The following is an 11,834-nucleotide window of genomic DNA, read 5'->3' on the forward strand; positions in this document are numbered from 1 at the left end:
TAATCGGGGCCGCCTTATATTCGGGCCAATACGGTATATGGGAGCTAAATGATAACTCCTGATACCGAAACTTGCCAAAGAAGAAATTAAATTTTCAAATTATGGCATGAATGAAGGCCTATTCTAGGTTGTTTTTTTCTTGGGCAAGAATAGAGGTTTGGATGCTGGCCATTATGAAAAGGCCAAACAGTGTACTGTGCTTGTTTTTGTGGCTTTGCGACAAAAGCATAAGGTGATTAAAAGGCATGAGGCCTAAATTGAAGTGGAAATTCAGCTTTCAGCATGACACAACCACCAAATAAACACTTCCAAATAAAATAAAATAATGACTTTGCCAGATTAAAAGGACCTCTAAAAAGTTTGGTGTGACCTGGCCATGGATGTGCATAAGAAGCGTTCGCAACCTCACAGTTGTTAGGACACACTCATTCCATAAGGACCCACAAAGACAGTTGTAACAAGTAGTGCGTTTGGGGTTGCACAGTTTTTGCATCAATTCAATACGTAAAAGTTCTGAAACATTCTATCTTGTTCTGTTACAATAATTCGGCATTTCATCAAGCTGTATGGCTTTTTTATTTTCTTTTGTATGTTCTAGATTTGCTTCAAAATATGACAATGAACTACTATCATGTCATTGTCCCCTGTGTGGTTGCCTACATTTCTTTCAGAGGGACAGTCTGAGCATTGTTTTGTTACGGAATGATTCAAGGCTTGATCAATAGATGGTGGATGTGACCAAGTAACATTCCTGCCACATTCCAGCCCGTGAGACACAAGGCAGTGTCTGACAGTCTGACAGGAATATCTTGGGATAACGGTGTCTGAATAACACCAACACAGCAGAGTTTTGTGACAAAAAGTACATCTTGTAGTAGTCATTACAGTCGGCGATCATCATTGTTCTTTCATAAACAACCCACACACTTTAGACAACCGAAATGAGAAGTAACCTTTTTGCACTATGATTGACACAACTTCCCATATGACTTGAAACCTAATTTACAACACAAAAGATCACAACTTTTAAATTATTACTTAAGTGGTTGGTTGGAACAATTGTAGTTTATTAGGATTTTAAGTGTGGGTGTTAACATTGAGAAAGACTGAAAAATGTGTATAAATACCTTTTTGTATTATCTCATTGTTTTAGTTGTCCATATGCTTTATTTGCTTTATCTTTGGCCAAATAACACAAGAACGATGGTTTTTTTTTTTTTGCTTTTTAAATCAAACCGAAATCCATATTGAAATGGTCTTTTTATCGTACTTTTGGTATGGCACAGAACACATACAATTTTCAGAAATATAAAATATGCATCTTGAAAGTGCTCAATAGGGGAAACACTTGATACAGTAGAAAGCTGCAGTATGGCTCAACGAAAAGCAGTTAGTCTGTCTTTTCACACAGAAATTAATGACTGGTGACATTATAGAAGTGGACTTGACTGAATTACTTCAACTTCGGCAAACCATTCACTTTTACTTCGAAGAAAGTGAAATTAAGTCGGATTAAAGTGTTTCGGGCCACATGACTGTTGAATGTCTGTCGGATAATCCCTTATAAGTGTCCCATACATTCTTTTCCAGGCCAAATGAATTCCAATCTTATTCACCTGCACCAGTGACTCCACAGCTTGACAAAATTGCACACACACGCACACTTTAGTCTCCTCCCTTCGGGAAGAAAAAAAAATGAAACCGGTCTTGCAAGTGTGCCAACGGATTTTTTTTTCTTGCATGTGTGTGTAGTTGCAAGTCTGGGATGCTTTTGCTCCATCTCTCGTCCAATCTAAAGCTGTGTCTCAAGCAAAGAGCGCTACAAGTGTGTATAAAAGCAGCAAGAAGCTGACCTACGGTGCCAATTGATCCAGCAGACAGCATGGAAGCGGCCCCCGAGGAGGCGAAGTTTGAAGATGAGCAGCAGCAAGCTACAGAGGACTCTCTAGTCTTTGAAACAGAAGTTGAACGTAAGTCAACATTACATTTGTTTGGAGCAAAATCATTTCAATGTGTGAACTCATTTTTCCAAACACCGAAGTCTAAAATACGTTAAAATTATCTTTTTGAAATGATCAAACTGATATTATAGAACACTGTTTTTTGTTTCCATAATGTCCAATGGAAGCACTTGACAATTAGATTGAGAATGACTTGGCATATTTCTGCGGGGTGGTGATACTGACCCTTTAATGTTTTCTCTCTTGTTAATGATTGACGAGGTCCACATTTTACTGCCATGTTTTAACAACATTCGCTTATGTTTTTATATGATAACTCAGATCATGGTGGTTGTCTTAATTCCATCAAAAAAACAAAAAAAAAGCAAAACTGTAACTTTGGTGCTGATCTTGAGCAACGTGATATTCAGCTGCAGATCATGTGTTGCATCCACAAAGGAATGTTGTTTCTCTAATCTGATGGCAATGAGACAAAACTAACTGAAAGTATAAAGGCCTTGGAAATGGGGCTTAGCCAACTTTGTTTTACTTGTACACAGACATGTCAAATCCAGATACGGAATGTAAAAACCCTTCCACAGTTTGGCCTCTAGCCTCAAATTTGTCGACTACCGGCAGGTAAAAAATCTCCCCGGTCACTTGAGGAGAAGCACCTGTGGCTAAAGCCAAACTGTTTGAGTTTGCGTTTTTACTTTCTGGACCTGGATTTCAAACCTCGCTTTTATAAACCTACAGCTAAGTTTAGAGAGCGACAATTCCGAGTAAGCATTTATTATCGTGATTGTTGTTTGCAGTAACCCAGAAATGTGATGTATCATACAAATAATTGTTCATTCAACTTTGCCATTTCATGTATTTTAGCCAAAATATTGATTACAAAAAAAAAAAAAAACTCTGTGTGGTGCAGTTCTGTAAATGTTAACTTTAATGAACATATGATTACATTGATACTGTCCTTGATTTTCCATCCATCCATCCATTTCCCGATCCGCTTATCCTCAAGTGTCGCATGGCATTCTGGAGCCTATCCCAGCAGTCTTTGGGTCGTAGGCAGGGGACACCCTGAACTGGTCGGCAGCCAATCGCTGGGCACACAAAGACGAACAACCATTTGCGCTAACATTGCGCTAACGCTGAGGGACAATTTAGAGTAGCGCATTAACCTAGGGCGCGTGTTTTTGGAATGTAGGGGGAAACCGGAGTACCCGTAGAAAACCCATGCAGGCATGGGGAGAACATTTAAATTCCATACAGGAAGGCTGTAGCCGGAATCGAACCCTGCACCTCTGCACTGTGAGGCCGGCATGCTAATCAGTCAACCACTGGGCCGCCTAAGTGTTAATTTTGTCAATCAAATTTGACAATTATGATACTTTGTGTCAAGAAAAGGTGTGCCGTTTGCATCTAATGATGTGGTAAGAGCTCCAAAGACGTAGCTCTTGAAATAATTTCCATGTTACTCCATTCAACCTGAGATCTTGTGAAGAAGAAGTGTTTGTGATGTGTCCCATTTGATATTCCAGTTCACCGTTTGCGATAGGTCCATGCTGAGCTAGTGGTTCTCCCATCTGTGCAGGCAACAGAAGTTCATTTTTCGGTTCCCGTGTAAATGTGAGGGTAATTCCATGTTTGTCTCAAATGTACTTTATACCTGTAATTGGAAGGCGCTCAGCCCAGGGTAGGGCTGAAGGATTTTGGAAAATAATCTCATTGCATTTTCCCCTCAATACTGCGATTTAATATGCTATTGTGTTTTTGGGGGGGTTTTGAACAAACACAAGCAAAACATGAATCATATTACAATAAAGAAGATCAGATTTATTTTACACAAATGTTTTAGTCTTCTAGGTCAGTTTTTTGGTAATGTATGTCAAATGAACTGGGAATTATTATTAAAGACGAGTTTATTTACTTCAATTTGAGTTACGAAACACGTTCACGTGCAGTCTTATAAGTGATCCCTAAAACAACTCCACAAAGTTTTACCAAACAACTGTGGCATGAACTTGACTCCGTTTGTCATGAATTGGGTTACAACAATAATGCAAACAAATCTGCGCCTTTATCAACTCAAATTTGAAGAAACGACCTGGACTTCAGGCAGTAGACATGTGGACTGGTCTTCAAAAGCATTGAACATTCATTCATTCATCTTCCGTACCGCTTGATCCTCACTAGGGTCGCGGGGGGTGCTGGAGCCCATCCCAGCCGTCTCCGGGCAGTAGGCGGGGGACACCCTGAATCGGTTGCCAGCCAATCGCAGGGCACACAGAAACAAACAACCATTCGCACTCACACTCACACCTAGGGACAATTTAGAGTGTTCAATCAGCCTGCCACGCATGTTTTTGGAATGTGGGAGGAAACCGGAGCACCCAGAGAAAACCCACGCAGGCCCGGGGAGAACATGCAAACTCCACACAGGGAGGCCGGAGCTGGAATCGAACCCGGTACCTCTGCACTGTGAAGCCGATGTGCTAACCACTGGACTACCGGGCCATGTAGACACATAGATAACAATAATAGGCCCATCAACCGAAATGAAGCAAATGTGTTGATTTTTGACTGCAGTCTTTGCAATTGGAAAATTGGATTTTATTACATCGTGATACAAATTTGAATTTGATGAATAGTTCAGCTGTCATTCAGTGAAGTCTCTCATAGGCTGGGATAGACTCCCGCCTGCCTTGGCCCTGAACAGGAAAAGGCCTATTCACGATGGATGGTTTGGAGAATTGGTTGCTGTTCAACCCTGTTTGTGTGTGTCATAGCTCAAAAAACGGTCCTGATTGTGTACGCCCACCAGAGCTTGGGCTCATTCAACGAAGCAGTGCGGGACGAGGCTACTAAGGAGCTTTCAAAGCAAGGCTACCGGGTCATCGTGTCTGACCTGTACGCTATGAACTTCAAAGCCAGTGCCACAAAGAGTGATATAATTGGTGAGCTGTCTCTTAAGTATCAAGTTAAGTCAAGTACAACTTTATTGTCAAAAAAAAACACACATCTTTAAACTACATTTTTTGTTGCGCTTCACAATTATGTGCTACTTTGTTTTGGTATATCACATAAAATCCTATGGAAATAGATTTGAGTTTGTAATGGTAAGGTCACAAAATGGGAAAAAAGTTGAAAGCGTATGTATACTTTTTTCAGAGCACTGCAGACACAAATACATGAATTGCAGACATTAAATCTGTCACTTTATTTATCACTTTACTACTGACAATATTGGTGCCGTGCAGGTGATTTGAAGAATTCAGAGCTTTTCCAGTATGGAGAGGAGACTATGCATGCCTGGAGGGAGGGTTGCCTAAGTGACGACATTACGGCCGAACAACGTAAAGTAAAAGAGGCTGAGCTCATCATCTTCCAGGTAGGGAGTCACTTGTGATGTTGAAATGACTAACAAACTACATCAAAGGTTTGTATGAAATATGATGTTGACAGTTAGGATAACTGTGGGTTTGTTTTTCTTTGCGGATTTACCAATAAAGTTTGCAGTTTCATTCACAATATGATGAATACTAAAATAATCTCAAGTGCTTGGTTTTAAAGGTTAGTCTATATATTATGCACCCAACTGAAAAAAGCTGAAAATAATATGATCCATGTACAAACCCAATTCCAAAAATGTTCAGACTTTGTAAAATGTAAATGAACACAGAATACAATGATTTGCAAATCCTTTTCAACCTACGGTATACTCCCAATGAACATTCGGCAAGCCTCCTTGCTGCCCATCTTCAAAACCCTCCTCAAAACTCACTTGTATTCTTTGGCATTCGACTCAGCATGACTTTGATTTGTTCTTGGTTTTCTACCGGCTTTATTACCGATTTGTCTTACTGTTTATTGTGCATGTTAAATTGCTCCATGTACAGCACTTTGTATGCAGCAATGGCTGTTTGAAAGTGCTCTATAAATACTGTTGACTTGACTTGACTGCACAACAAAGAAAAAGATATTTAAAGTTCAAACGGATATACAGTATGTTATGTTGTATTTTGTTTATTTGCAAATACACATTAATTTTGAATTTGATGCCTGCAAAATGCTCCATAAAATCTGTGACATGTGCATGTTTAGCGCTGTGTTTCATCATTCTTCTGTTTATGAACACTCATTAAGCATTTAGGAACTGAGGACACTGATTGTTGAAGCTTCATAGGTGGATTTTTTTCCCATTCTTGATTGATGTACAGGTGCTTCGGGAGTATGGGGTAACGAGCCCCCTGATACGGGCTGTTCGGTCCCTATACTGCCGATGTCAGAGTTTGGTTCGCATTGCCGGCAATAAGTCAGAATCGTTTCCAGTGAGGGTTGGACCCCGCCAAGGCTGCCCTTTGTCGTCGATTCTGTTCATCACCTTTATGGACAGACTTTCTAGGCGCAGCCAAAGCGTTGAGGGTGTCCATTTTGGGGGCCTGAGTATTGCATCTCTGCTTTTTGCAGATGATGTGGTGCTGTTGGCTCCTTCAAACGGGGCTCTCCAAATCTCACTGGAGCGTTTCGCAGCCGAGTGTGAAGCGGTTGGGATGAGGATCCATGAAACCATGGTCCTCATTCGGAAAAGGGTGGAGTATCCTCTCCAGGTCGGGGAGGAGATCTTGACCCAAGTGGAGGAGTTCAAGTATCTTGGGGTCCTGTTCACGAGTGAGGGCAGAAGGGAGCAAGAGATCGACAGGCGGATCGGTGCAGCGTCTGCTGTGATGCGGACGTTGTATCGGTCTATCGTGGTAAAGAAGGAGCTGAGCCAAAGGGCGAAGCTCTCAATTTACCGGTCGATCTACATTCCAACCCTCATCTATGGTCACGAGCTATGGGTCATGACCGAAAGAACGAGATCCCGGATACAAGCGGCCGAAATGAGTTTTCTCCGCAGGGTGTCCGGGCTCTCCCTTAGAGATAAGGTGATAAGCTCGGTCATCCGGGAGGGGCTTAGAGTAGAGCCGCTTCTCCTCCACATCGAGAGGAGCCAGATGAGGGGGCTCGGGCACCTAATTAGGATGCCTCCTGGACGCCTCCCTGGTGAGGTGTTCCGGGCATGTCCCACTGACAGGAGACCCAGAGGTCGACCCAGGACACGCTGGAGAGACTATGTCACCCAGCTGGCATGGGAACGCCTCGGGATCCCCCAGGAAGAGCTCAAAGAAGTGGCTGGGGAGAGGGAAGTCTGGGCTTCCCTCCTAAAAATGCTGCCCCCGTGACCCGACCCTGGGTAAGCAGTGGAAAATGGATGGATGGATGGATTGATGTACAGACAGCTGCAGTTGCCCCCCGCCCAATGTATCATTCGTTGTATTTTGTGCTTCACATTTTCAGTGGGAAACAGGTCTGGACTGCTGGCATCCCAGGCTAGTACTTGTTCTTCAATGGTTGAACTATTTGCACTCGCATTTGTCCACAGTGGTGAACCTCACCCAATCTGTGCTTGTGAACAACTAAGCTTTTCTGAATGCTCCTTTAAAACCCACTCATGTCACCCACATTAACCTGTCAAACAGGTGTGTGTGTGGGGGGGGGGGGGGGGGGTTAATTTTTTATTTTTTTTTCACATTCCTCATTTTTCGCAATGTTTTTGTTGTCCCATCCCATCTTTTTTGGAATGTGTTGCAAGCATCAAATTCAAAATAAGAGATTTTTTTTTTTTGCAAGAGAACAATAACATCCATCCATTTTAACATGAAATATCTTGGAATTGGAGTTGGTACCATTAACATGTGGACCTCGGGCCTTCAGTCAACATATCACTGAATATTAAAGCATTACTGCATTACTGTATATCGAAATGGTTCTATATTATTTCGGGGAAAAAAATAATTTATTTGATGTTCACGAAAGCATTTTCACCAGGCGTGCCAATGATGATGGAGGGGTAAGTGTTCTATTGATATTGGGGTATTTTGACAAAAGCACCTGGCAACGGTTTTGAATTTGGAAAAGGAAAAAAAATCATCTTTGAGCATGAATGAAAAGGCAAGGGAACTAATTCAATAAAAAATAAATATTATAATGTCGTTCTGCAGTTTCCTTTGTACTGGTTCAGTGTACCTGCCATCATGAAGGGATGGATGGACCGAGTGCTGACTCAGGGCTTTGCTTTCTCCCTGGAAAAGATGTACAACAACGGTATTTTCAAGGTCCGTCTCAGAGGAGCTGCTACAGTACTATACGTAGAACTGTGATAATGACATTAAAATGAATCAGGTGGGGCCGACACGGTGATTGACTTGTTTGCGCTCCGGCCTTGCTGTGTGGAGTTTGCATCTTCTCCCCATCCCTGTGTGGGTTTTCTCCGGGTGCTCCGGTTTCCTCCCACATTCCAAAACACATGCATAGCAGGTTGATGGAATACCCCAAATTGTCCCTAGGTGTGATTGTGAGCACGAATGATTGTTTGTCTATGTGTGCCCAGCGATTGGCTGGCAACTAGTTCAGGGTGTCCCCCACCTACTGCCTGAAGACAGCTGGGAAAGGCTCCAGCACGCCCGCAACCCTTGTGAGGATGAGTGGATCAGAAAATGGATGAATGGATGGATGGATGGATGGATGGATGGATGGATGAATCAGGTGTTGTACATCTCTTTTAGAAAATGCATGAATAGTACAGTAAAATGAATAAATACATCCATCCATCCATTCTCTGTACCACTTATCCTCATAAGACTCATGTGCTGGAATCTATCTCAGCTGACTATGGGTGAGGTGCAAGGTGCACCCTGGATTGGTCACCAGCCAATCGTAAGTCACATATAGATAAACATTATCACATTCACATTCACACTTAGAGACAATTTTGAGGCTTTAATTAACATACCATGCATGTTTTTGGAATGTGGGATGAAGCTGGAGTACCCACAGAAAACCTACACAGTCATCGGGAGAACATGGAAACGGCGCACAGGAAGGCCAGAACTCGGATTTGAATCAATGACCTTTAAACTGTCAGGCGGATGTGATAATCAGTCATCCACCACGCCACCTGAATAAATACAATGAAAACAAAAACACAGATGATTTTGTATTGCAAAGCACAGTACCTGAAATACAGTACAGTGTATAATTTTTGTATGTTTTTTTATTATTATTATTTATTAATATTATTATTGTCATTATTATTACACAATAAAATACTATACATCTTTATTTATATCGTGCTTTCAAATCAGTCTGTAAATTTAATATATCCACAGATCAGTAGACGCCACTTGTTCATGTTTAAAATGAAGATAAGTTTGATACTCAGATGTTTATATATGTGAGTGCCTGAGAGATCAGGTCCTTGCCATCAACTCAACTGCTAATATATGTGATTTAATGTTTCCCTCCAAGGATAAGAAAGCAATGTTATCCTTTACAACTGGAGCAATAGAATCAATGTTTCGCCCCGATGGCATCAATGGAGACATTAACGTCACACTGTGGCCTCTTCAGGTGAGGATTGTCTGCTGTTAAAACTACTACTTAAAACTACATATCAACAGAAAATGTGCTCTTTCCAGGCCATTGAGTTAATCTGGTGATTCTGAACGAGGGTAGCATAGCACCACATAGTTTAGTGAGACATCCTTAGGGGTGTCTTTGTTTAATTTGTTTATTGTAAAAAAACTAAAATAAAATAAGAATATCATTTAAAATGATGCGTTGCCTCAATAAAGGTTGGGCAACACAGATCAAACACAAAAATCAGCAAAATATTTTCAGGGGCATCATAACCATGCGCTCACCCGTGGGCATCCACTGTGCTATTGTCACGATTCGGTTTAGGGACCAACAGCTGGCACTGTAGGGCTCCCCTGGCAGTTGCACACCTGTTGGTCATAGGTAATCAGGCCTATAAAAGGACTACTGCCCGAACACTCAGTGTCGGGTCATTGTTGTTTTTGCTACTGTCATGTTTGTTTGAGTCATGTTTTGGTTGCTGCTATGTTTTATCTTCAGTCATGATTTTGTTTGCTACTTTGGACTTTGTTTGCTTAGGATTTAGTTTTCTGTGTTTTATCAATACACATCTTCAAATACACCCTGCTCCTCTCTCCTGCCTGCTTTTTGGGGTCCACCACCACCATGCAACGTGACAGCTATGCACACCACCGTTTTTGCTTCACTTCACATTTGTGCCTTTTGTTTTTGTTTTGTTTTTCAGAATGGCACTCTGCACTTCTGCGGATTTCAGGTCCTTGCTCCTCAGATTTTCTGGAGTCCAGCTCATTGTCCTGCTGAAGTACGAACTGCAATGCTAAAGCAGTGGCGTGCGCGTCTCAAGGGACTGCTAGCTGAAAAGTGTCTGACTTTTGCCCCTTGTGAATGGTTTGGCCTCAGCTTTGAAAAGGGGTTCTTGCTCCAGCCAGAGGTGAAGGAGGAGCAGAAGTCCAATGCCTATGGGATCACCACAGGGCACCATCTTGGCAAATTGCTTCCCCCTGACAACCAGACCAAAGCACAGCTCACAGATGACACACAGATGGCTGTAACTACACACAAAATGTGATCGCAAAACAGAGTACCAGAATCACCCTAATCAATTTACTGAACTCTTACTGTGTGTGTGTGTGTGTGTGTGTGTGTGTGTGTGTGTGTGTGTGTGTGTGTGTGTGTGTGTGTGTATATATATATACATGCATACTGTATGTAGTTCACATTTTTACTCGATTCATTTGTATGTCTGTGATATGTGTCATGTAAAATGTTTTTATATATAATAGATTTTGAAATCTGATTCATATTTGGTCTAACAAAATGTTTAAAAAATAGTTTAATAACATAATTTTGAGTTTTAAGTTGATGTTGATTTTGAATGTAACATCAACTTATTTTTTCGGAGGAAAGTGCAGTAATAAAAATTGTTTGTCATCTTTTAAGGAAATGAAGGATATAGCTGAAACCATAAGTTTGAAGAGTCTAATTAATATTTAATACAAATTTTACATTTGTTTTAATTGAATGGTGTTTCTGTATTGCTGTAGTTTAAAAAAAAAACAGGATGGCCATGATGACAGAAGCTGAGCTGCACTGTAATTGTTCCCAAACAGGTTTTGTGGCTACAGTTTGAAACAATTCACACTTGTCCCTTAACCTCATAAACAACAAAGCGTGTGACGGAAAAGTGGTTAGGACTGCACGACTGTCCGTGTTTGATGTTATGTGTTGTGTTTATTATTTTACTTTATGTTAACTGTTTTGTTAAGCGCTTTGTTACAGCTGCCGCCGTTGTGAAAGCGCTATATAAATCAGCATGTATTGTATTGTAATACCCCCATAATAAAGTAACATCCTCATAATGTGGTTAAAGATGACTCAATTACTGATGTTCTTTAAACACTTCATTACCGTAAGTGGGAACAGAGTGCACATTCATTCAAGGGCTGCTCTCGTCCACAACTCATGCCCAGTCACTCCACACATTGACTGACAGACTTCAGCCCGCATCCTGTAGAAGCTGGAAAGTTGCTATACTCTGCTGAGGTCACAGACGTCAATCACCAGGCCTACCCTAAACAGCCTACATTCATACTAATGAGTGCAGAAACAAATGAAGTGCACTTCTATTGTGCTTTATCCACACCATATGTGCAAGTAAACATCCATCCATCCATTTTCTCATCTGTTTATCTTTACAAGGGTCGCGGGCGTGCTGGAGCCTTTCCCTGCTGTCTTCTGGCATTAGGCTGGGTTCACCGTGAACTTGTTGGCAGACAATCACAGGGCACACATAACAAACAAACATCCGAAGTAACAATCACACCTCGGGACAATTTAGAGTGTTCCATTAACCTGTCTTGCATGTTTTCGAAATGTGGGAGGATATTTGAGTCCCTGCACCTCTGCACTGTGAGGCAGATGTGCTATCCAGTCCATCGCCGTGCCACCCAA

General features: G+C 41.5%; 1 protein-coding gene across 1 annotated transcript; it reads left to right on the forward strand.

The window, feature by feature from the left end:
• The first annotated feature begins 1,704 nt into the window (after positions 1–1,704).
• On the forward strand, positions 1,705–11,242 carry nqo1 (NAD(P)H dehydrogenase, quinone 1). Its single transcript, XM_052064012.1, has 6 exons — positions 1,705–1,970; positions 4,733–4,900; positions 5,204–5,334; positions 7,988–8,101; positions 9,294–9,395; positions 10,108–11,242. The coding sequence occupies exons 1-6, from the start codon at positions 1,883–1,885 to the stop codon at positions 10,450–10,452; spliced, it is 948 nt and encodes a 315-aa protein (XP_051919972.1). The 5' UTR covers positions 1,705–1,882; the 3' UTR covers positions 10,453–11,242.
• Positions 11,243–11,834: the final 592 nt, after the last annotated feature.

This window comes from Hippocampus zosterae, chromosome 4 (assembly GCF_025434085.1).
Source record: "Hippocampus zosterae strain Florida chromosome 4, ASM2543408v3, whole genome shotgun sequence".
Taxonomy (NCBI): Eukaryota; Metazoa; Chordata; class Actinopteri; order Syngnathiformes; family Syngnathidae; genus Hippocampus; species Hippocampus zosterae.

Excerpts from the sequence above, each read along its gene's own strand:
- nqo1 (XM_052064012.1), top strand. The coding sequence starts at position 1,883 with ATGGAAGCGGCCCCCGAGGAGGCGAAGTTTGAAGATGAGCAGCAGCAA. Across the intron at positions 1,971-4,732 it reads CTTTGAAACAGAAGTTGAAC|CTCAAAAAACGGTCCTGATT; the intron begins GTAAGTCAACAT and ends TGTGTGTCATAG. Across the intron at positions 8,102-9,293 it reads ACAACAACGGTATTTTCAAG|GATAAGAAAGCAATGTTATC; the intron begins GTCCGTCTCAGA and ends TTTCCCTCCAAG.